General features: G+C 38.8%; 3 protein-coding genes across 9 annotated transcripts in view; 1 reads left to right on the forward strand and 2 right to left on the reverse strand.

Annotated features, from left to right (window-relative positions):
* The window catches only part of parp12a (poly (ADP-ribose) polymerase family, member 12a), a 30,346-nt gene extending 21,107 nt beyond the window's left edge, over positions 1-9,239 (reverse strand). For 2 of the 3 annotated variants that reach the window (XM_062035239.1, XM_062035237.1), the window contains exons 1-2: positions 8,762-9,239; positions 1,186-1,321 (exon numbers count right to left, since the gene is read on the reverse strand). In XM_062035239.1, coding sequence (XP_061891223.1) covers positions 1,186-1,321; positions 8,762-9,081 — 456 coding nt within the window. In that variant the 5' untranslated portion in view covers positions 9,082-9,239. The remainder of the gene's footprint in view (positions 1-1,185; positions 1,322-8,761) is intronic. The other variant, XM_062035240.1, reaches the window with a different exon arrangement.
* Positions 9,240-10,087: 848 nt separating this feature from the next.
* cfap263 (cilia and flagella associated protein 263) lies at positions 10,088-24,301 on the forward strand. Of its 2 annotated transcripts, none has more exons than XM_062035417.1 (9): positions 10,088-10,173; positions 12,029-12,155; positions 15,927-16,088; positions 16,171-16,299; positions 16,588-16,701; positions 16,794-16,892; positions 18,653-18,784; positions 20,287-20,442; positions 20,519-24,301. In XM_062035417.1, exons 1-9 carry the CDS (start codon positions 10,091-10,093, stop codon positions 20,609-20,611), a joined length of 1,095 nt encoding a protein of 364 aa, XP_061891401.1. In that variant the 5' UTR covers positions 10,088-10,090; the 3' UTR covers positions 20,612-24,301. The 2 variants fall into 2 exon arrangements, with proteins under 2 accessions (XP_061891401.1, XP_061891402.1); XM_062035418.1 differs by having other exon boundaries at positions 18,677-18,784.
* srgap1a (SLIT-ROBO Rho GTPase activating protein 1a) overlaps positions 22,743-25,944 on the reverse strand; it is a 132,687-nt gene continuing 129,485 nt past the window's right edge. For 3 of the 4 annotated variants that reach the window (XM_062035414.1, XM_062035413.1, XM_062035412.1), the window contains one exon: positions 22,743-24,333. In XM_062035414.1, coding sequence (XP_061891398.1) covers positions 23,926-24,333 — 408 coding nt within the window. In that variant the 3' untranslated portion in view covers positions 22,743-23,925. The remainder of the gene's footprint in view (positions 24,334-25,944) is intronic. The other variant, XM_062035415.1, reaches the window with a different exon arrangement.

The following is a 25,944-nucleotide window of genomic DNA, read 5'->3' on the forward strand; positions in this document are numbered from 1 at the left end:
TTAGTTTGAAATCACAAAGCTCATTAACTTTAACAGCCAGGTCATTGAAATGTTTAGGTGTAAAAAATAAAATCTATTTCACCTTGTCGATTAGTTTTCTTTGCATCCAGCAGAAGGGAGTGGATGAGGGAGGAGGCAGCGTTGACAATGCAGTGGATATTTCCTAATTATTTTTAACCACACATTGCTTGTCTATTGTTTTCTTTGGACTCATATTGAGCTATCAAAAATAGAAAAATGCTAAAAAAAACAAAAACGCACACAAAGTAGCACTTAGCATGGCAGCTAACAAAAGCACTGCTGTGCTGACTGAAGGAGCACCAAAAATCGGTCAACCCGCCTACAATTGATTAGCTGCCGAGCATGAAACGGGGGGATGAAACATTCGTACACTGACACAAGATTTGTACAACAAAATCATATTTTTATTGGGTCTGTGGTTCGTAAATTTAAAAATCTGTACAAGAATAGGTTTGTTAATTGAGGTTCCACTTTATGTACATCTTCCCCTCTTCTCTAAATACTTTCCAAAAGCATGTAGAAATGTGTCTATTGCTGAGGTCAGACTTCACTGATGTTGGACCACAGACAATTTTTCAGATATAGTTCACACATTAGACTTTGATGATGACCAAAATTATTTAGGCAAAGTAAAGAATGCACAGATGGTTCTTGGTTTACAATGTTTCGTGGTTACGAATGCGCTCCAACTAATCGTCCTATTAATCAACAACCTTATTTTGGTCTGTTAACACGAGACCGGCTCAAGAACTAGTCGCAGGGCCCAATATTGGTTGCAATTTTTCTCAACCGCTAATGATGAAGATGTATCAACAAACTGTTTTGCATTGCAAAAAACAAAACAGACTATGGTCGGCTGCAACCACACCACATCAACATATGGCAAACTCAACTATCCTATTTGCACAAGTCCATCTTTCTTGGCGTCTACTAAGAGCTGCAAATATTTAAGTGTTTGCAGTTCAGCAGATTCTAAAGCAGACCCAACTGACAACACGTGATAATACAGTAGCTAGTGTGATTATGGACATTATGTCATATTTTACGCTAGGCAATTATGCATGTGACCGAAATGCTCTAATGTTGTTTAGGACCTAGTTAGTGTGTACATATTTATGACAATAGTCATCACACCACACACCTCATTCTCCCGGTAGCACCTACCTCAGGAAGCAGGAAGGGATCATTTTGCAGTAAGAGTCGAAACAGCTGTTTTTCTGACAGGAATTGGAGGTCAAGTTCCTTCAACAGTTCGGCATTGTGTAGGCAAGTCACCGTGTGTGGAAGTTTACACTTGAACCTGAAAAACGACACACACAGTAAAACTAATATAATACAAACGGTATTTCAACAGAATTATTTTAGCATTACATACTCATATGCCTTGTCCATACAGTTGTGTTTACAACACACTCAATATTTGTGTACAAACCAACAAGTTTTTAATCTAATCAAAATGATTTGTGTTAGGTGAAGTTTTTTAAAAGATTACCCAGTTGCTCTGTCAAAGAAGTGTCAGTGTCCTATTTCTTTACATGGTACAAAACCCAAAACTAGTGAAGTTGGCACATTGTGTAAATCACCACCTTGTGTGAGCAAATTGTCGAACAGTTTAAGAACAACATTTCTCAATGAGCTATTGCAAGGAATATAGGGATTTCACCATCTACGGTCCGTAATATCATCAAAAGGTTTCGATCCCTCAGGTGGTACTGCATCAAAAACCGACATCAGTGTGTAAAGAATATCACCACATGGGCCTCATGAACACTTCAGAAAACCACTGTCAGTAACTACAGTTTGTCGCTACATCTGTAAGTGCAAGTTAAAACTCTACTATGCAAAGCGAAAGCCATATCAACAACACCCAGAAACGCCGCCGGCATCGCTGGGCCCAAGCTCATCCAAGATGGACTGATGCAAAGTGGAAAAGTGTTCTGTGGTCTGACGAGTCCACATTTCAATTTGTTTTCGGATACTTTGGACATCGTGTCCTCCGGACCAAAGAGGAAAAGAACCATCATAATTACAGGCGCAAAGTTCAAAAGCCAGCATCTGTGATGGTATGGGGATGTATTAGTGCCCCAGGCATGGGTAACTTGCACATCTGTGAAGACACCATTAATGCTGAAAGGTACATACAGGTTTTGGAGCAACAAATGTTGCCATCCAAGCAACGTCTTTTTCATGGACGCCCCTGCTTATTTCAGAAAGACAATAACAAGCCACATTCTGCACGTGTTACAACAGTGTGGCTTCGTAGTAAAAGAGTGCGGGTACTAGACTGGCCTGCCTGTAGTCCAGATCGGTCTCCCATTGAAAATGTGTGGCGCATATTGAAGCGGAAAATACGACAACGGAGACCCCGGATTGTTGAACCACATCAAGCAAGAATCGGAAAGAATTCCACCTGAAAAGCTTCAAAAATTAGTCTCCTCAGTTCTCAAACGTTTACTGAGTGTTGTTAAAAGGAAAGGCCATGTAATACAGTGGTAAAAATGCCCCTGTGCCAACACTTTTGCAATGTGTTGCTGCCATTAAAATATAAATTAATGATTATTTGCAAAAAAAAATTTAATTTCTCAGTTCTAACATTAAGTATCTTGTCTTTGCAGTGTATTCAATTGAATATATATGTTGAAAATTATTTGCAAACCATTGTATTTTGTTTGTATTTACGATTTACACAACGTGCCAACTTTACTGGTTTTGGGTTTTGTACATTGTTACATCTTAAGATTACCTGTGGATTTAATGACTGTAGCAAATTACCCGAGATGTTCATCGTTAATGCTGGTCTTGTAAGACAATAGTACTGGTTTTGATCGCTGTTTCAGGAAATTTTTCAGATTTATGTTTTAATTATGCTGAATTTGTTATTTTGCGCTAGAGATCGACCGATTATCAGCGCCGATAATTGGCATTGTGACGTATATCGGTATTGGCCTCTTTTTATTGGTATCAGCCTTTTTATTTTTCTTTAACTACAATTGAACTACATTAGCATACACAATATATACACATATGATGCCAGTATTTATTATTTACAAAAAATAATAATTAGTGAAGTCGGTCGTAATAACCACTGCTCAAGAAAATGTGCCTAATTTTTCCCTGCAGTGCTTAAGCTGATTATGCACAGATTAAAAAATTATCTGAGAGAGCAAAATTAAGACAATATGTACAGTGAAAATGATGCAAAATAATTTTCTCAATACTTCCATGACGCTTTATGACAAACATTGTGTATGGAAACAATTTAGTAAGAAGCAAAAGAAGAACAATCAATCATGGATGACAAAGGGACTGAAACATGCTTGCAACAAAAAGAATACATTATATAGAACATTTATAACACGCATATCTATAAACACAGAAAATAAGTACAAAAAGTGTAATAACAAACTAACCAGCATACTACACTAATTTTTAGACAAGAACAAAAACAACATGAGAGCAACATGGAGCATCCTGAATAGTATTATTTAAAATGGGGTGGCGAAGTTGGTAGAGTGGCTGTGCCAGCAATCGGAGTGTTGCTGGTTACTGGGGTTCAATTCCCACCTTCTACCTTCCTAGTCACGTCCGTTGTGTCCTTGGGCAAGACACTTCACCCTTTGCCTCTGATGGCTGCTGGTTAGCGCCTTTCATGGCAGCTCCCGCCATCAGTGTGTGAATGTGTGTGTGAATGGGTGAATGTGGAAATACTGTCAAAGCGCTTTGAGTACCTTGAAGGTAGAAAAGCGCTATACAAGTACAACCCATTTATCATTCATAAGAAGGAAATCACATTTTGCGGTGTGATAATAGATGAAAAAATGAACTGGAAATTTCATGTAAAAAATATGCAACATAATAAGGTGGCATGACATATTTATATGATGAATAAAGCAAAATATGTTCTGGACCAAAACTCACTGCACACTCTTTACTGCTCACTAGTGTTACCGTATCTGAGTTTTTGTGTAGAAATGTGGGGAAATTATTACAAAAGTACACTTATTCACTAACCGTGTTACAAAAAAAGATCTGTTAGAATAATACATCATCCTGGATACAGAAAACACAAAAACCCTTTATTTATTAAATCCAAAATATTGAAATTCAATGTTTTGGTGCAAAAAGCTGACACTACGTATAAAGCAAACTATAACCTGCTCCCCAAGAATGCACAAAAAATATTCTCAACATGTACAACACTTAAAACCTTTAGTATATCAGTATATGGAATTAAATTATGGAATGGATTAAGCAAAGAAGTCAAACAATGTACTAATATGATCCAGTTTAAGAGGCTGTTGTATAAATGTTCGAAATAAACGTCAACCAACCAATCCTGACTTGTCTCCCAGTTCTTGCAGCTTAAAAACATCCCCACAGCATGATGCTTTCACCACCATGCTTCACTGTAGGGATGGCATTGGCCTGGTGATGAGCAGTGCCTGGTTTTCTCCAAATATGACGCCTGGCATTAACAAAAAAGAGTTTAATATTTGTCTCATCAGACCAGAGACTTGAGAGGTTCTGCAAAGAGGAATGGGCAAAACTGCCAAAAGATAGATGTGCCAAGTTATCTTATTTAAAAACACTTGAGGCTGTAATTGCTGCCAAAGGTGCATCAACAAAGTATTGAGCAAAGGCTGTGAATACTTATGTACATGTGATGTTTTAAATTTTATAGATTTGCTAAAAAAAATTATGTTAAAAAAACATTTTCACATTGTCATTATGGGGTATTGTCTGTAGAATTTTGAGAACAAAAAGAAATTTAAGCAATTTTGGAGTAAGGCTGTAACATGAAAAAATTTGAAAAAAATGTGGATTTAATACAATGTATTAAATCCGTAAGCGGCTATAAAATTGTATAAAATTTAGTAAATGGGGAGTTATTGTGATGCAGAGAAATCCCTTATTTTCACAAATTTCCCAGGAGATTTCTCATATTTTGAAATGCACATATTGATGCTCTTCGGACCCACAGCATTAGACACACGTAATAAAGGGGTTTGTTAAATCACCTGACGTTGTTTGGCACTAAACTAACTACAACATTTGTGTCGCATTAAACATTATGTCGCTACCGGTCCAGCGTTTACTCAAAAATAATTTAAAAAAACAACTTAAAACCTTGTCCAACTGTTTATTGATATATATATAATTCATGTTTAAATACGTTTTACTGAAAATGAATATCGGCCCCATATATCAATTATCTGCCTCCTTGACTACTAATAATCGGTAGCGGCCCTAAAAAAAATATATCAGTCAATCTCTATAACCTAGGATGCTCTGAGGAATGTGGCGATAGATTGTATCGACAATAAACAGTATTCCTGTTTTAAATTAAAATGATCTTAAAACCGTGATCGCTATTTTAGTTTATTAGTTTAGAATTTTTTCTTCGGTCAGTGGTCAACAAAATAAACAAACAGTTTTACATAAACAAACAGTCTTACATTCATAAATTGACAATGTTACAGACCGAAAGGGTTTAGGCTGAAGTTGAACACTTGTTGCGCCTAACCCTATAAACAATCTCAAATACAAGATGAGCTTCCTAAAAATATGAAATTTCCTTTACACAACATAAACACTTTTCAATTATATACACAGTAAGGACATGTGAAATATCCCTGTACACGTGTTAGTTAAACATTTGTACCAATAATATTCTATATACAAACAATTATACTTCCATTATTATTTATATCCCATATTTAGTTTGTAATTAACATTGACCATAGTGTTAACTACTGTGTTGATTATTGAGTGATATATATTTCCAAGACATTGGTTTTAAAGTTTTTTTTAAATGTGTAAATGGAACTGGAACATTTTAAGGAATCATATAAGCTGTTCCACAGATGAACCCCCCTGAACGAAACACATCTACTTTTTAAGCTCGTTCTTATGTTTGCTTTCTGAAAGACAGCTGAACCTCTGAGGTCATAGGGTGTATATTAAGGCTGAAACGACGCGTCGACGTAGTCGACGTCATCGGTTATGTAAATACGTCGACGCGTCGCATAATTACGTCACACTACCGTCATGGCGGAGCGCAAAGCAGACTGTGCGAGCGAGGGGAAAAACGCACGCCAAAAGTCGTCAAAAGTGTGGGAGTATTTCAATACACAGCCTAACAATGTTGTTGTATGCACACTGTGTCGAGCGGAAATGGCCTATCATAGCAGCACAACGGCTATGAACGAACATTTGAAAAGAAAACCATCAACCATCAACTAGTCAATCGTCCGCGTTAGCATACGTTGTCATCATTACACAAAAACATGAATGTGTCATTTGTATCTGCTAGGGGTGTAACGGTATGTGTTTTGTATTGAACCGTTTCGGTACGGGGCTTTCGGTTCGGTACGGGGGTGTACCGAACGAGTTTCTAAGCTAAAGCTAACTTTAGCTGCTAAAGTCTTAACAAGTTGCTTTGCTCCTCTGCCTCTGTCTCAGCACGCAGCATTGTCCCACCCATACAACCATCTGATTGGTACACACGCAGCATTGTCCCACCCACACAACCTTCTGATTGGTACACACGAAGCATTATCAGCCAATCAGCAGTGCGTATTCATAGCGCATGTAGTCAGCGCTTCAGCGTCGAGCAGATAGGTGTTTAGCAGGTGAGCATCAGGCAGCGGACACTCCCCAAATGATAATAAACACCTCCCAGTCAACTACTAGTAACATCACTATGAGCCCGTTGACCTACTAGAAACTTAAACTGCAGCTCAGCTCGCTCGCAGTCCTGGTTTGAGGTGAAGGCTAATTACCTCTCAGTTCCAGCCACATCGACCCCTTCTGAGCGCCTATTTTCAGCTGCTGGGAATATTGTAAACAAGAAAAGAAGCAAAGCAAGTAGACATGCTAACCTTTCTTCATTACAACTGTTAGTCACTCACTGGAATGAATAGAATTGGTTATTGTGTACTGTGTTGGACTGGATGTTTATTTTGCACATTTTAAAAGCAATACTTAATGTTTACAGTGCTCCAGAATATTTAGATTGGCACTTTTTTGTATTGGATGTTTATCTTTATTTTTGCACATTTTAGCAAATAAGCAATACTTTCACTTTTGTTGAAATGTTTACACTGTTGTTACAGAATATTTCGTTTTGCACTTTTTTGTATTGGATGTTTATCTTTATTTTTGCACATTTTAAAGCAAAATAAGCAATACTTTTACTTTTGAAATGCTTATACTATTGCAGAATATTAAGATTTGCACTGGATGTTTACTTTTATATTTGCACATTAAAAAGCAAATAAGATACTTTTAATTTTGTTAAATGTTAAAAGTTTTAAATGTTTACATTGTTACAGAATATTTTGTCATGTTGTTGTCAATGTTGACTGAGTGGCCATACTTTTTTTTTTTGTAAATAAAAGCCATGCCTTTTGAAAAAACTGGCCTACTTTTATTTTTTCATCTTCATTTTAAATAAAATAAAATAAAAAATAATCGGTAAAAGGAAAAATAATCTATAGATAAATCGAAAAAATAATCTATAGATTAACCGATTAATCGAAAAATAATCTATAGATTAATCGATAGAAAAATAATCGTTAGCTGCAGCCTTAGTGTATATACACTTCACTTCACTTTGATAAACTTACAAACCGGCTAACATACTGTAGTTTGCTTAAATGCTGACATGAATACAAGAGACATTAACTTATTTCCCCATTACAAACGACATACCCCACTCTCAACTTGTATAAACACCTCGCTGTCTGAGCAACTAAGCTATTCAATTGTGGACATTGAACCGACAGGCTGTGCTCTCTTAGACAACATGACGGATCTACACTGTGAGGAAGATGACTACAACACGAGGTGAACTTGTGTAATGTAAACAGAAAGTGAAGCGCACCACACCCTATACAACCTTTACAATCTAAAATGGAAGAAGAAAAACATATTTAAACACATCTAATCAAAATAAAATCTTAAAAAGCTACAACAATATTTATTGTTTCTTCTTCCAAGAAAGTAGTGTGTCTGATATAATTCATTTTTTTAATAAAACTTGGTTAAAGGTTTTAGCAAGGAAGCCAGTGTTAGTGTTTTGTTTTGATGTCATATGCAAGACGTTGCTTTAATGTTTAAATGAATAAAGGAATGAATGAATGTGGCAGCCAATATATATATCCAGGATCAAATACTTATTCAAACTGGATCTTAGGGGAATATTTTACCAACTTTGGGGAAAATGGAACGCCTTAGAAGTCACTAACTTTGGCCTTGGTTTTGCTCGAAAAAGATAAACAAGACTATCTCACCGTTCCTTATCTTTATGCCCACTCACATATGATTCCCTCTAGTTTTAATGATGTTATGATGTACCAGGTGCGGGGAGTGAGAGTGGACAAGAATGTCTGTGTGTGCGCCCAAGTTAACTTATATATACAGTATCCATATCCATACATACATTTTCTACCGCTTGTCCTTCTCAGGGTCGCGGGGGTGCTGGAGCCTATCCCAGCCGCGCTCGGGTGGAAGACAGGGTACACCCTGGACAAGAACATTCACACCCACATACTATACATATATATACACACACACACGTATATATATATATATATATATATAGCATCCGGGTATGTTTGACGAAACTAAGCTTTAGTTACGACAAACTAACGTATGCGCTCGGCTATTTTAAGTGAGTTTCTAATATTGTATTGTCATTTTGAAATACATCTAATACAAACATTTGACATTTACTTACCCAAACGCGCAGCTCCCCAAAACGTAAAATTTGCACAGGTGCAAATTGTGGCATTGCGTACACTCGCCAGGTTTCTTCTGACAAAGTCGTAGGGCAGTTTTGGCCACTATCAAGCTGTCCTGGCTGAATAATTGACCCTTGCCGACAGCAAGGACGCCTGGAATCACTGCTACTTTACCATCTTCGGAGAGAACTTGGCGAAGGATCGACGCCGCCACAGTAAACCTCTGTCCCAGCGTGGCTATGAGGCTTTGGAAGTCCAAACTGCCGTGGTTGTCACAGAGGGTCTGGACCACGAATTTAGAGACCTCCGAAGTCATCTTCCACTTGGTTTCTCACGGTTTGTGGAACTAGTTTCGTCTACTGCGGATAGCAAGCTGCTTTCAGAGAAACGAAAATGATTCCTGCCCTATCACGTGTTTCGCCAAAACACGGAAGTTGATAAAAAAAATAAGGCAATTCTCGATGGGTGGAGTTACTGTTTCAACAATAACTCCACACACATCGAGATTTTTTTTTTAAATTATATATATATATATATATATATATATATATATATATATATATATATATATATATATATATATATATATATATATATATATATATATATATATATATATATATATATATATATATATATATATATATATATATATATATATATATTATTTTTGTAATTTTATTTTATTTTTCAAAACCTTTATTTATAATATTCAACATTAACAATCAAAGAAATAATAATAATCAAAACAAGTGCAGAAACAGTACAAAAAAAGCGCCATGGTTGTTGTAAATTCAATAAAGCAACAAAAGAAGAATGCAAAATATATATATTTAGGTATATGTAAATTCCGTAAATAATCCAAATTTGGAGCAAAGCATCATAGTTTTCACAGCTTGTTGGTTGTTAGAGGTCGAAAGCGTTTTAAAGTAAATGTCTTATTCTTTTTTTAAAGGCACAAAAAACCGGTTGGGTATTGAGAAACTTATATTTATGAATATAAAACTTAAATATGTTTATTTTTTTTAAAATAAAAGCAAGTCTGAAAACAACATGAGCGAACCAACTTGGCATGGGCAAAAGTACAAATGTTGGTGTCGACTCGATACCACATTTTGTTGTCAAGTTTGTTCGTAAGCAATATACAACTATATACAGTTATATCAACACAGCGCGAAAGACAAACATATTACTCGAGATAAAGAGAAGTGAAATATGTCGATTGTGTCACGCTGGTATCGACACACTACTGACACCACCCTTAAGGTTGGTATCCGAGTCGATCCGCCCTCCCCTAGCAACCGCTGCAGTGTCGCGTAGCAACCATGGAGGGAAAACCGTCCCTAATGGAGAAGAACATTCCACAGGGACGACAAGAACTCGTCGACGCTCGTGTACAACAGCGACGGTAACTCAAAAGAATGTCATAGCTGAGTTCAAATAAGTTATACCAGTCGAATGTGGCCGTTTGTTTGTTTTCACGCACTTTGGCAACAGGGAACACTGCTCATGCTAGCTTAATTAGCTTGTAGCATAAACAAAACTCAAAACTAGTGGGCACGTTGTGTAAATCGTAAATACAAACAGAATACAATGATTTGCAAATCCTTTTCAACCTCTATTCAATTGAATAGACCGCAAAGATGAGATACTTAACATTCGAACTGGAAAACGTTATTTTTTGCAAATGTTATCTAATTTGGAATTTGATGCCTGCAACATGTTTAAAAAAAGCTGGCACAAGTGTCAACAAAGACTGAGAAAGTTGAGGAATGCTCATCACACACTTATTTGGAACATCCCACAGGTGAACAGGCTAATTGGGAACAGGTGGGTGCCATGATTGGGTATATAAGCAGCTTCTATGAAATGCCCAGTCATTCACAAACAAGGATGGGTCGAGGGTCACCACTTTGCATGAGCAAATTGTTGAACAGTTTAAGAGCAACATTTCTCAACGAGCTATTGCAAGGAATTTAGGTATTTCACCATCTACAGTCCGTAATATTAAGTTAATTAAAGTTAAAGTACCAATGATTGTCACACACACACTAGGTGTGGCGAAATTATTCTCTGCATTTGACCCATCACCCTTGATCACCCCCTGGGAGGTGAGGGGAGCAGTGGGCAGCGGTGGTGGCCGCGCCCGGGAATCATTTTTGGTGATTTAACCCCCAATTCCAACCCTTGATGCAGAGTGCCAAGCAGGGAGGTAATGGGTCCCATTTATATAGTCTTTGGTATGACTCATCATCAAAAGGTTCAGAGAATCTGGAGAAATCACTGCACGTAAGCGATGACATTACGGACCTTCGATCCCTCGATCCCCTACATCAAAAAGCGACATCAGTGTGTAAAGGATATCACCACATGGGCTCAGGAACACTTCAGAAAACCACTGTCAGTAACTACAGTCTGTCGCTACATTTGTAAGTGCAAGTTAAAACTCTACTATGCAAAGCGTAAGCCATTTATCAACAACACCCAGAAACGCCGCCGGCTTCGCTGGGCCCGAGCTCATCTAGGATGGACTGATGCAAAGTGGAAAAGTGTTCTGTGGTCTGACGAGTCCACATTTCAAATTGTTTTTGGAAACTGTGGACGTCGTGTCCTCCGGAACAAAGAGGAAAAGAACCATCCGGATTGTTATAGGCGCAAAGTTGAAAAGCCAGCATCTGTGATGGTATGGGGGTGTATTAGTGCCCAAGGCATATATAACTTACACATCTGTGAAGGCACCATTAAAGCTGAAAGGTACATACAGGTTTTGGAGCAATACGGTCCACGGTGGTGAGGCTTCATAGAGGCGTGAAACTTCCAGTAATAGGTCCTTATTCATTCTTGAACGATACACAAGCCTCCAACAAGGTGGCAGCACTGCTCGAATTAATCAACAGGCTCAACCAGGAAATATTTAAAGTTTTAAAGCCATTAGATCAGTACTTCTTAAACAGTGGGACGGGCATGATAAGGTGTCCGGGTTGTGTGAGATAAAAACACACGTCTTCAGCTAAGTGGCATGTCGGTGCTGGTGCCAGCAACTCATACAATGGTTTGTACGGATAAATAAATACATATTATCAGGTTCCCCATTGTATTTCAATTTAGTGGGGGTGTAAAAAAAATATGTCCCCAAGGGGGGCATGACAAAAATAGTTGAGAAGAACCGCCTTAATCTAACACATGGATGGAATGTTCAAACATTTTGATTCCCCCTTTTTAGTTTTAAGCCTTTTCACTGACTTGAATATTCTGTCCACTAGATGTTCCAACGCAGCACTCTTGGCAGAGAATGAGATTTTTGAACGTTTTATCACCCGCATGGACCCTCAGGAACTCTTGTTGACCGAGCATGAGAGTCTGGGAGTAGAGAAAACCACTGAGAGCAAGGTGAGCATGTTGTAAAGACCTATACCAGGGGTCCCCAAACTACGGCCCACGGGCCGATTACGGCCCGCCAGCGTCCAAAATCCGGCCCGCGGGACGTCTCAAGTTGTTTTTTAAATTTGTCCTTTCTAATCTATTTTCTACCGCTTGTTACTCTCGGGGTCTCCTAGACGCTCAGGCAACTCATATTGTCTAAAAATGCATTTCCCCATCGATAAAGTGACGTCATCGCGCTCGCGCCGCTGTGTCGGGCGAGCGTGCGGCAAGTGCGCACTCTTTTTGTCAATTAGTGCATGAGGAATATATATCTAAATATATATATACACGCACACAGCCCGGCCCCCGGCCAATTTTTTTTAACCCAATGCGGCCCCCAAGTCAAAAAGTTTGGGGACCCCTGACCTATACCATACTGCCTGGGTGTCCAAAGTGACAATTTGTGGGTCACAGCTTGATCTGTATTGTAAAAATAACATGAATCATTTGTTAATTAGATATATTATTAACAGTGTTGTCATAAAAAAAAAATCTGATTAATCATTGGGTTACTGTGGATGAATTTCAATTAATCACAAATTAGCTTTGATTCATTTTAATTTTTCATGGAGGATACTGCATGTAATTCACATTAGAGATGTGCGGACTGATACGGAAATGTAAATACTGCTGATACCAAATATTTACGCTCCAATATTGATTTTCAAATCAAAATATTGATCTTTTGATAGTTAGTTGAGATAATGTATATCATTAACAGGAACAAAGTGTAAAGTAACTAAATCATTGAACTCTTGTCTAAATGAAAAGTGATTGTTTGGAAAATAAATAAACAAAAACATACATATACATATACATATACATATAAAAATACATATTAGGGTTGTACAGTATTACGGTACTAATAAAGTACCGTGATACTAATGAATAAAAAACGGTACTATACTGCTTGTAAAAAAAATACTGGTATTTTTTTTTTCTCCGGACATGATGGCACACTGTCGTCACATCGTGACAGTGCTGGTAAAACGAGCAAGCGGCGCATGTTAGGCAACGCATACACACGGTGTACTTACAAGCAGACAAACTGTGGTGACATACGAGAGAGAATGGACGCATTTTGTCTTAAAAACACATGATAAAGGTGAAGCTTTTCAGATTGAAGTGCCACTCTGAATTAGCTTCAAATTAGCTTTCATTCATTTTAATTTTTCATGAACAAAAATATAAGAAAGAGGGGAATATATATACACTTTCTTAAACACATTTTAAATCATGTTTACGTTAACAAAAAACGGGTGTTTTTCAAAGATGTTTGTAATCCACATTAATGGGGACTTATTCTTCCCTTGGCTGATAGTCGTGTGGTATTTTATAGAGATGTGACGTCCGCTAACAAATCCTGTATTTTGAATGGCTCTTGTCAGTGAAGGATGAGAGCCAATTCGCAGTTGCGAGCTGTTCGTTTGGGAGACATTTTTTTAAATGAATTTCTCACGCCGACTGGTCACTGAAATAGAAAATGAGTCCCAGTCAAAAGAAATGTTACAGCATTTTGGTTCACTTTTACAGATCATTGTTCTAATGTGGTTTAAGCGTACACACATTAGATAGGATGGTACAATTTTGCATTCACATGTCCTAATTTTAATTCTAGTTTTATTTCTACTTTTTATATACATATATACATTTTATTATTACTTATCATTTGTATATTATTTTCTGTATTTTTAAAAATGCTCTGTCGGTACAATGCAATTTGGTGAGAGAAAAGTCCAAAATAATAATAATCGACATTTCTGAATAATTTACACTAATAGAGTAATATTGGTATACTGGTACATTTAAATGATCCTGATCCACATCTTATATTATAAATGCTACCAGTGATTGTTTCCTTTATAATAAAAATAAACAGTTAATACAAAAAAAGAACTATAGTAACGAGCCAGTCTTTAAACGGCTCTTTGAAAAGAACAACTCTTCAAGATGTAACGCCCTTCAAAGAGCCATAAATCCCACTAAGAAAACTTCTGTTGATGACGGTGCATTATACTGTTCCCTCATGGGTTTTTTTGTGCAAAAATTTATAGGTGGGACTCTTTGGGCACCTCACAATTCAATTACGATTATGATTTAAGGAGCTACGATTCGATTATTGATGCATCTTTTAATTTATACAATTTCACATTACTTTTCATATTACTCAATAAGCGTTTATCACTTGCAACTTTAAAAAAAACAATGCTTTTATAATAAGAAACAGTTAAATTAATTCTCACATTTATTACATTTTAATGAAAGTGTGTGCAAAACTAGAACATAAGTACCCTGTAATAAAAGGAGCCTGTCGAATCTCTTGGTGAGGTGGCTCGCTGCAGTCAGCCAAATTTTAGAACTGCTTGCATTTAGAATAAATAAATTGTTTATCAATTATTAACGTTTACTAATTGATTTTATAAACGTTCATGTCTGAATTACGATGCATCTAAAAATCGATTATTTCCCCCACCTCTACTAAAATTTCCCATCCGAATCGCAATTCCATCCATCCATCCATCCATCCATCCATTTTCTACCGCTTATCCCTTTCGGGGTCGCGGGGGTGCTAGAGCCGATCTCAGCTACAATCGGGCGGAAGGCGGGGTACACCCTGGACAAGTCGCCACCTCATCACAGGGCCAACACAGATAGACAGACAACACTCACACTCACATTCACACACTAGGGCCAATTTAGTGTTGCCAATCAACCTATCCCCAGGTGCATGTCTTTGGAGGTGGGAGGAAGCCGGAGTACCCGGAGGGAACCCACGCAGTCACGGGGAGAACATGCAAACTCCACAAAGAAAGATCCCGAGCGCAGGATCGAACCCAGGACCTTCGTATTGTGAGGCAGACGCACTAACCCCTCTACAACCGTGCTACCCTATTTATCGATTCAAAATGTTTAAAATCTATTTTCCAAAATACATTTTTGGAGCCTTCGTCGCGCTTACTTGTTGCCTCACACGTCATACGTCAGCAGCCAAGAGGCACTTTAGTACCTGTAACCTCTTTTAAAAACGTTTTACTAAAATGTATATACGAAATAATATATTGCGTGAATCGGTTTAAAATGAGAATCGTGTTGAATCAAGAATAGATTCTGGTTTCGAATTGGAATCGAACTTAATCGTAAGACAACATCCCTGGCCAGCATGCTGTTAATCTTCATTTTATATTTAGTTGTTTGGTATTGCAGCTTGTCACTATCGGATCAACTGCCAATTTTCGTATGAGTGATGGTAATACTACTTGAACCAAAATACATTGCCAAAGACGTTTTAGGTATTCTGAGTCAATCTGTGCAGTAGATGGCTTAATTGCGTCTAATTACATTAATAATGATGACAAATTAATGCCAATATTGCTTTTCAAACCCCTAATTATATTATATTATACTTTGCAACAGCAATTGCACATGTCAATAATAATACCAGTACGGTCACAATACAGCAATTGTGCATGTCAATAATGATACCAGTAAGATTACGTTACAGCAATTGTGCGACAGAGAATGTATTGGAAGAAAAATAATCACAGCAAGTTGCAGCACCATATCTACAGTGTCTCACAAAAGTGAGCACGCCCTTCAAATATCAGAAACTATTTTATTATATGGATATGAAACTTGGGTATAACTTGGAGTAGTCATTGTACAGTTAGTACAGCAGTATATATTTACCAGCCATTGAAAAAAACCCAGACCTCCATTATGTATGTTTCCCCTTATCAGGGTCAAGAATGGGGGCGGAGATCTCAGTGCAACTTGCCCGATGGCCTTTTGCAGCTAACATTGGAACAGAAACTCTGCGTGGTGCAGAGGGAAGTAGCAGAGGTGATAAAAGACAAAGAGAAGCACAGAGAAACATTTGAGAGAACCAAGGACAACTACAAGGTTAATGAAACAAAGTAAAAGAAATGTAAAAAAGAAACACATACATCCGCCACATTTTCACTACCCTTTTACTGTCTTCAAGGCCTCCCTGAAAGAAATAGAAATACAGCGTGCAGATATTCGCAGGTCCAAGAATGAATTGGAAGATGCAATGATGAAGATCTCAAACTTGAGAGAACCAGAGAAGGTGCTCCAGTACATCAGGAGTAAGGTAAGTATAAACACTGTGTTTATTTACAGGTGTGTTTGCTTACTTAACTGCAGAGAAAACTTTTTAAAACTAAAATATTGATATAAATTGTCTTGTTTGGTGCTTCGTCATGCCATATTGTGTCTCATTTGCTATGTTAATGACATTACACTGGGCTACAAAAGGCCATGAAAACAGAATGGCAGACGTGGTAACATGTTTTGACTATTGTGTTTATAATAAAAAAAAATGTTTAAAATATGTTCACGTTTCAATATTAATTAATGCTATCCCTACCCACAATCCCAGCAAGCTACCCAGTGTGAGACTTTGAAACTAAAGATCCAAGCCCAGAAGCGGCAGGAGAAGAAGCTCCAGCAGCAGCTGCAGGAGAAGCGAGACATGGGAAAAGCAGGACTTGAGGTGAGGAGGCTCCGTTTGACATGAGGGACACACATGAACAAACTTGATGTCAAGTTGATGGTTGAACACTCCTTCATTTGTGTTGCATGCAGGACATTTTCATGGAGTACAGCGAGCCGATAATCGACGCCAACATTGGAGAGCTCCGAATCAAACTTTTGCAAGCGCAGCGTGTCCTCAACTCTCACCAGGTAGCTCACACACCTGTGCCAGACCAGTTAAGTTCATTACATCGCCATTTTGAGCTGTATTTCTTTTCAACTCATGGTGTCAAAGGGGTAGTGCATTTTTTTTGGAATTTTGTCTATCCTTCACAATCCTTAGTAAGACAAGCACGCATGTTTAAAAAAAAAAAAAAGCATTTTAACTTGTAAATAAGCGCTACCAAAAGTCAGCTAACAATGGAGCTAATTCCGCCTACAAGGCGCACTAAAACATCCGAAAACCTCCATCACCATTTTATTGCACACTGTAAGTATATATATGTAATATAGTAACAGGCACATTCATAATAACACATAATATTTAGGAATTTTGGTACTTTTAAGTGCATCAATTTCACTGACGCATCACAAAGTTTGCTATTTCCTTCAACAACAACAACTACCACTAATTATGACAGACATGAGAGCCAATAACGACTACTTTGGGACAAATGATGGTCCAGAACCCTCTATATTTGGGCCTGAATACAAGAAGGATGAGCTACAAGTTTTAGAAGCTGTGTGATTAGCAGATCCAGAAAGTAGTAATATTTCTAAGTGCTATACAATAAATACAATCCCTTACTGTACAATATCTGCTCTCACCGGAATGCCAACTGATGGCATATTTATATCTTCCCATTCGGATGAAGAATTAATCATCATCCTCACTAAGGTAAAACAAAAAGGATGGGCGCAAACAAGCGTCTTTTTGTGTCTTTTTTACAATATCCGAATGTAAGTTAAGTGTCATAGTTGACTGACTTCTTGGTTTATGTCTACAACCTTCTAATATACAAGTGAGTGGCATGATTTATAATCTAGAACACTGGTTCTTAACCTTGTTGGAGGTACCGAACCCCACCAGTTTCATATGCGCATTCACCGAACCCTTCTTTCGTGAAAAATAAAATGTATTTTTTTTCAAATTCAAGACAAACTTATGTTTTTGGTAACACTTTAGTATGGGGAACATATTCTAAGTAACAAAGACTTAATTTAGAGTTATTTGGACACTAGGGAAACATATTCTAAGTAATAAAGACTTAATTTAGAGTTATTTGGTTAGGGTTAGGGTCAGGGTTAGAGGGTTAGGGTTATAATATGGCCACGCAGAATAAGGCATTAATAAGTACTTAATAATGACTAGTTAAGAGCCAATATGTTACTAATTTGCATGTTAATAAGCAACTAATTAATGGTGAATATGTTGCCCATACTAAAGTGTTACCATGTTTTTTTACTGGTGCATAAAATGAACCGTGCATGAACATCACCTTGTTCAAACAACAAAACCAACACAGTGCATAAACTCACAACAAATTACACACCTGCAAACCAGTCAGCTGTTGCCGTATCCGTATCCTAGGGTTCGATCGAACCCAGGTTAAGAACCACTGATCTAGAATTAACTTTACTAACTCAGAGGCGATACAGTACACTACAGTATGTCAATAGCTGCATACACTAGTTACCTCTCTGTTATCACGGTGCCACTAAACGTAGTTCCTAGGCATTCGCGCTTATAATTAATACATGACACAACATGTAAATAGTATTGCTGGCAGTTTTTGGATGTTTTGTTTAGAGGCTTTATGGACACAATAGATGACTCCCATTAGCTTCATTGTTAGCCACCTCATACTTGCCGTATATTACAAATTAGAATGCATAAACAAAACAAAGATAGATGTGTTCTTGTCTTACATAAGAATTGTGAATAATAGGCAGTATTCAACAAAGTGCAGTTCCCCTTCAAAATGTGTGGACAGGAAGCACTTCATGGTGTGACACAGGAGTCCGTAGAGCTGAGCAGTGACATCACCAGGAGGAAGAAGATGCTTCAGAAAATTGAGCAGGAGATACTGCGTGCTGAAGAGGTTATCAAACAATTACACTTTTGTGTGGGCTTTGCATGTTCTCTTCATGCTTGCGTGGGTTTTTCCATCAACTCTGGTTTCCTCCTACAGTCCTAAAATGTCCACGTTAGGTCAATTGGAGCCCTAATGTGTCCTTGGGTATTAATGTGTCTATATGTGCCCTGTGACTTACTGGCTTCTTCTTCAAAGTCATCTGGGATAAGCTCCATGTCAGGTTCAAACACTGATGACATCTATTAAACAGACAAAGAAGCAAGGAATCAAACAGAGACAGAATTAAATTTGGCTCAATTGAGGAGAAACGTCTGGGCTGTACTCGTGTACAGTCTCCCACCACGCTCTGACGAAAGATTGTACGCCTCCTCTTTTATTTGGACTTTCCCTGATTACATGGCAACAGTGGTTTCTAAGGGAGGGGGGTCGTAAACAGCCGTCGCCTTTGGTTACATAACAGTTCAAAGAAAAGGTTGGTTCAAAGAGGAGGTCGTAAACAGCCATTGCCCTCGGTCACAAAACAGTTAAAAGAAAAGGTGCCTGGGGGGGAGTCAGGTCCTGCTTCCTCTTCGCTTTGTAGATCTCGGGTCAAATACATCAAAGAAACCGACACCTTCATGTCGCTTCGCATCCTACACAGTGGAGTTTTACAAGCCTTTTGCTTGGAAGGACCAAAGACAGCTTTTGTCCTCTCGCCAGGAACACATGGCAACACAAAGTTTTGTGATAACTTAGATACAATTATTCTGACACTCCAGCTCTCACACGTGACACTAAACAGTATAAGTCTCTCCCGTGTCATCATCATCATCATCATCATCGAAGTTTACTTATATAGCCCTTAGTCACAAATGTCTCAAAGGGCTGCACAAGCCACAATGACATCCTCGTCTCACATCAGGGCAAGAAAAAACTCAACCTAATGGGGACGACGAGAAACCTTGGAAGGGACCGCGTATGTTGGGCTCTCAGGAATACACCGAATTATGGCTGGTGTATATAAACTGATGGGAGTCCCTATAATGAAAGTGTGTTAAAAAGGGGATTGTGATTACTGATTAAAATAATCATCTACATTGATTGATTGATTGATTGAAACTTGTATTAGTAGATTGCACAGTACAGTACATATTCCGTACAATTGACCAGTAACTGGTAACACCCGAATAAGTTTTTCAACTTGTTTAAGTCGGGGGTCCACGTTAAAATATGATCTAAGTTGACTACACAGATGCCCCCTGCTCCGTCGTCTTATTCTCTGGCAGACCAGATGAGTTATAATGTATTTCCAGTGATCGGGGGTGAACCAGTAGTGCAAATTTTGTCGAATGTATGTGAAACACTGGACATAAACAGTATGCCGACACCTAACATTTACCATTCATGTTCTGTTGGTGCTATGAGTTCATCGTGGGTCCAACAATACATCATCAGTTAGTGCAGACATTGTTTCAAATTATTTTCCTCTAGTGCTTCCTAATCTTCCTCCCAACTATTTCTCTTTGCAGGAACGTTTGAAGGCCGAGGGCGTCAACAAGCAGCTGCGTCGCCTGATGTCAGAGTACCAGGCGCCTGACGTTTCCCAATACATGCACATCAAGGACGAACACAAGAAGCTGCAGCAGAGCGTTCACGCTTGGCAGAGGAAGGTTGGAGTTGCTGAGGTAAGGCAACCTTTCGACACGAAGCCTTTTTGGGGTGTTTGGTATTCTGGAATACAATCTCGTCTGCTCTGACCAGATGACCTCAAAGACGAAATCCTGGAAGCAACCCAGAGGCACTGCTGTAGACAGTGCAGATGTTGGCACAGTGAAGCTGCCACACATAGCATAGAATGCCAGTGGACACAGCGTAGAGTCAGAAGAATTTAGAATTAGAACTTAACTTCTTCTAATGATCATGTTAAATATTACGGTCGTTTCTTAGTTGAGTTTCAAATTTCCAGAAAACTTTGATGGAAAAGTTCCAACATTGGACACCTTTTAGGGCAATCAATTACAATATATAGACATTTACTGGAAAACAAAAATATCAATTAAGATATTGCAAAGAAACATTCAACCCCCGTAGAAAATCACGTGACTTAGACAGTAGAGCGGCTGTGCCAGCAACATGCGGGTTCCTGGTTTGAATCCAGCTTCCGCCATCCTAGCCACGTTGTGCCCTTGAGCAAGACACTTCACCCAACTTGCATTTGATATATCGTGGTTAGCAGTGGCGGGCCGTGCGTTTCCCACCTAGGCCTTCAGTGATGTCCGACTTCAATGATTACCTCTCAAAATACCATAATTGATGTCACCACATGACCTTTGCTGGAGAAATACTATACAGAAACACATTTACAGTGTACAAAATGGGTTATTTTCTGGTGCATTTAAAAAACAATTCAAACGCATCAGCAATTAAAACATATCTTATGTGGAACTGTCAAAATTAAAATTGCAAAAAACATTAAAAGTGAAAAAATTAAATATTTGAACTCACAATTTGTAGCAGATATTCGACGCGGTATAAGCCAGTGGTACCCCTCGTCGTCGGCTTTTTCGAGTGGAAATGGCGAGCATTTCCCCATTTCGTCGCCAGAACAGCTGAGCTAGCTTCCGGGGTTGGCCGACATCGTCTCACAAGATGTAGTTTCTCTTTAAATATTCTTCTTGAAAATGGCCTTGCAAATATATATCCGCCACCTAATCAACGTTTTGTTCTCCTTCTCTGCTATCCCGGTCTGGCTACGGCGCAACACTTCCTGCTAAATTGCAACTTGTGAATGGATACTCACTTTGGAGTGTCAAGTGAGAATCCAATCACAGTCTCGTTAACATCAGGCTACTTATATAGGCTACTGTCAACAACACGTGATCTGATTGGCTCTCACAACTGTCTCTCAACTCTGTGTTCTCAAATTCATAGTTCAACATGAGGCCATCTAAAGGCCTTACTGACAACTCGTGATCTGATTGGCTATTGCAACTGTCTATCAACTGTATGTCCCCGTTCACTTACAGTGCACAGACGCCCGCATTGTTGATTCTGAAGGCTTTGGGCAGATTTGGTACAGCATGGCAACATAAGCTAGCTGAATTCTGATTGGATACAAACTAAAACTAAAAACAACAGCACTGGAAGGAGCATAATATGACATGAAGAGAATATGAATACTTTTAGACATTCAGGGAAAGTAAATTAAAAAATAATTTAATCTTTAATTATGATCTTGATTTCCGGTTATGTTAGGCCAGCAGAGGGTTAGCGCATTGCATGGCAGCTTCCGCCATCAGTGTGTAAATGTGTGTGTGAATGGTTGAATGTGACCTACAGTGTAAAGTGCTTTGGGTATCATGCTGGTACAGTATAGTAAAAGTGTTATATGAATACAGATCATTTACAATTATTTACAAAATGCATAAAGAACCAATAGATTTAAAACATTTTTAACAGTTGCAAGTATAATTTACAATTGTGTCTGATTCATTTTGAGTGCAACTTAGTTCCATTTTGTATGAGAACAGAAGTGAATGAATGAAATAAAAACAAAAATATGAATGATTAGGGGAATGTTTTTTCTATTAGAATAGGTGAATGACAAGTGTTTACATGTAGACATTAAACTGATTCACAACACAACATTGTTTATAATTGAATGACCTTGTAGTTTACTGCCTGCCTTTAGCTGACCTGCAATTTTACAGATGTTTTTACTTTTCCGATAAAAAATAAATACAAAGGCAGATGGGATAGGCCCCAACTCCCCTGTGATTCCAATGAGGACAAACTGTATAGAAAATAAACTATATAGACTGAGACTCAATGAGTATTTCAACTACATTAGTTTGATTTTGTTGTACTTTTTCAACAAAGTTCACATCACTTCAGTCAGATGGAAGACCTTTCCTCTCACGCGGCAATTAACCGAATAAAACAACTTCCATGCAGTTATACGCTGTGCAATAACTCCACCTCACACTGGATAAACAATTTCATTTATTAGAAAGAGGTCACTTGAGGACCAGTTATGATGTTACATGCCTTATATGCATTTACATACATCAAAGTGCAGTAGGTGATCTGCTTCTCTTAATATGAACTCTGCAGGAGGGCATCATTACTTGCATGAATGTGTCTGCTCAGCACACAGCAGCTGAATGAATGAATGTCCAGAAACATCTTTGAAGGCACTTTCACAAGTACGTTACAGTAGTACAGTTCTACTGTCCACATCATTACAGTATATGATGAAAGCACACGTTCTTATACTGCTTACTTATTTATCCTACATCATTTGCTCTCTAAATATCAGTCAGTTTTACTCAGAAACAAAAAAATTATATACGTCAGTAATCCAGAAATCTATGTAGCGTTCCGTGAATATACACAAACAATACCTGTCGAGACACGTTAGAGAGCGTCACAAAATCAGCAATTGTTTGGATGGACATTCCTAAAACAACCTACAGAGATTTAAATATACACACACACAAATTGGAACTCTTGTTCGCTGCTGACTGGCACGGGTGCGGCGCTTCGACGCACCACTGCTGTCACACAGGAAAGGGATTCAGAATGTTCTAGTAACATTCTCATCACAGCATGTAAGCTCTTGACAGAGCGAAGTTGTCATCGTGAGTCCTTTACTAGCAACAATACGTCTTTTGGAGAGTCCTCATCCATGCTTTGGCTGGACGACGCCAACCAAGCGACACTTTTTTGTGCACGTTTCCTATTTAGATGTCAAATTTGAATGATGCTCATAAAGTAGTGGTTTTCTCCGAGTGTTGACGCAAGATGACGGCTCAACCATGACTCATTCAACAACACAGTACTAGAGAGTCTGTTGACAGCAGCTTTACAATGGCAACTTATAACATGTGCAAGATGTCAGAGGCGACAGCGGTCAGTGGAAAAAAAACAAGACGGTGGTTGTTAGTTCTCACTGAGCGCAGCCTCAGTGGTAAACATGTGTTACATGCACCATGGAGTGTCCAGTTTTTGTTAACCTAACTATGATGCAACATGACAGGGAGCCTTTGTGATTTGTTGTTGGTGTTCATTCTAGACTTATCAAGGTTTTGATTGGCCAGCTACAGTTTTAGGTGAATCTGCTGCATGCATCGTGCAGCCTTTGTGGAAGTTGCTTTCGTTCCCAACCGTCACATGGTGCAGGATTTGTCCAACGAATCCTGAGTGGACGTGGCGGGAGGGTGCGGCGTCTGACCGGTCTTGGGCACGACCGTTGGTTTGGGTCTCAAAGCGGGCGGCTTGAGTTGCACCCCCATGCGGGGCGTGACCGCAGGTTTGAAGGTGCTCATGTTGTCGCTGGAGGCGCTGGTGCTGCGGCGGAAAGGCGGCTCGGTGTTGGCGGTGGACCTGAGCATGACGCCGTGGATAGGAAGGCCGAGGGATTCGCTGGAGCTGGCCGGCGTGGGACCCCCGACGCTACCGGGGGTCTGGCGCTGCTCCAGGGTATCCAGCACCACGTCGGGGGCGTGCTTCGCCGAGCTCTGGCGCTCTAACTCGCGCAGCTCATTCAGAGCGGTGTTCATGGTTTCTTCTATGTCCTGCGGGAGAAAAACAGTGTTTGTAATGGGAATAGACGGCAAAGGCGGTGATGATGCAGACATACAGGAAGTGAAAGTGGATAAAAGCATCAACAGTAAATGTGAGAGAATGAAGACTTAAAGCACCAAGCATGCATTGCACCTTGTAAAATAAAAAAACTTGGCGTGGGTATCGCCTTCTGTGCAAGGCTTGGTCGGTCATGCAAAGTATGCAGTGAGGATAAAGTAAGGTGGTGGTTGTCTTGGTTCACTCTAAACGTCAAGCATCGTTACTCTGCAGCAGCGTTTCCAACCTCTAAACTAGACGGCACCCTTTGGAAGCAAGGGGGAAAAATGCTAAAATACTTTTAAAATTAAACGGATGTACGTACGATCTGGTTCTATTAAGATCTAAAGAAACTATTTCAATAAAAGTGGGTTGCAACTTAATTAATATGGTATATTGAGTGTCCCAGGGTGCGACCAGTGGAGAATCCCAGCTCTACAAGATCTATTTTGTCCTCTGAGTGGTGTTATATACAGTATGTGGTTAGAGTGTCCGCCCTGACATCGGTAGGTCGTGAGTAGAGATGTCCGATAATATCGGCCTGGCGATAATGATATTATCGGCCGATAAATGCTTTAAAATGTTATATCGGAAATTATTGGTATCGTTTTTTTTAATTATCGGTATGTTTTTTTTATTTTTTATTAAATCAACATAAAAAACACACGAAGCACTTACAATTAGTGCACCAACCCAAAAAAACTCCCTCCCGCATTTACACTCATTCACACAAAATGGTAAATGGTAAATGGGTCGTACTTGTATAGCGCTTTTCTACCTTTTTAAAGGAACTCAAAGCGCTTTGACACTATTTTCCACATTCACCCATTCACACACACACACACTGATGGCGGGACAACAAAAGGGTTGTTTCTTTGTGTTATTAATATTCTGGTTCCTACATTATATATCAATACAGTCTGCAAGGGATACAGTCCGTAAGCACACATGATTGTGCGTCCTGCTGGTCCACTTAAACAGTTAATTTTACTCATTTTTATTAATTACTAGTTTCTATGTAACTGTTTTTATATTGTTTTACTTTTTTTTTAATTCAAGAAAATGTTTTTAATTTATTTATCTTATTTTGTTTAAATAATTTTTTTTAAAAGGACCTTATCTTCACCATACCTGGTTGTCCAAATTAGGCATAATAATGTGTTAATTCCACGACTGTATATATCGGTATCGGTTGATATCGGTATCGGTAATTAAGAGTTGGACAATATCGGAATATCGGATATCGGCAAAAAAGCCATTATCGGACATCCCTAGTCGTGAGTTCAAACCCCGGCCGGGTCATACCAAAGACTATAAAAATGGGACCCATTACCTCCCTGCTTGGCACTCAGCATCAAGGGTTGGAATTGGGGGTTAAATCACCAAAAATGATTCCCAAGCGCGGCCACCGCTGCTGCTCACTGCTCCCCTCACCTCCCAGGGGGTGGAACAAGGGGATGAGTCAAATGCAGAGGGTAATTTCTCCACACCTAGTGTGTGTGTGACTATCAGTTTAACTTTATAGAAGCTAAACAGCATCATTTACAGACTTTTCATTAAAAGAA

Source organism: Entelurus aequoreus, linkage group LG24 (genome assembly GCF_033978785.1).
Source record: "Entelurus aequoreus isolate RoL-2023_Sb linkage group LG24, RoL_Eaeq_v1.1, whole genome shotgun sequence".
Lineage (NCBI taxonomy): Eukaryota > Metazoa > Chordata > Actinopteri > Syngnathiformes > Syngnathidae > Entelurus > Entelurus aequoreus.

Coding starts and splice junctions, on each gene's coding strand:
- cfap263 (XM_062035417.1), top strand. CDS start 10,091: ATGGAGGGAAAACCGTCCCTAATGGAGAAGAACATTCCACAGGGACGA. Junction 12,156..15,926: donor AGAAAACCACTGAGAGCAAG/GTGAGCATGTTG, acceptor TCCCCTTATCAG/GGTCAAGAATGGGGGCGGAG. Junction 16,893..18,652: donor GTGTCCTCAACTCTCACCAG/GTAGCTCACACA, acceptor AACAAAGTGCAG/TTCCCCTTCAAAATGTGTGG.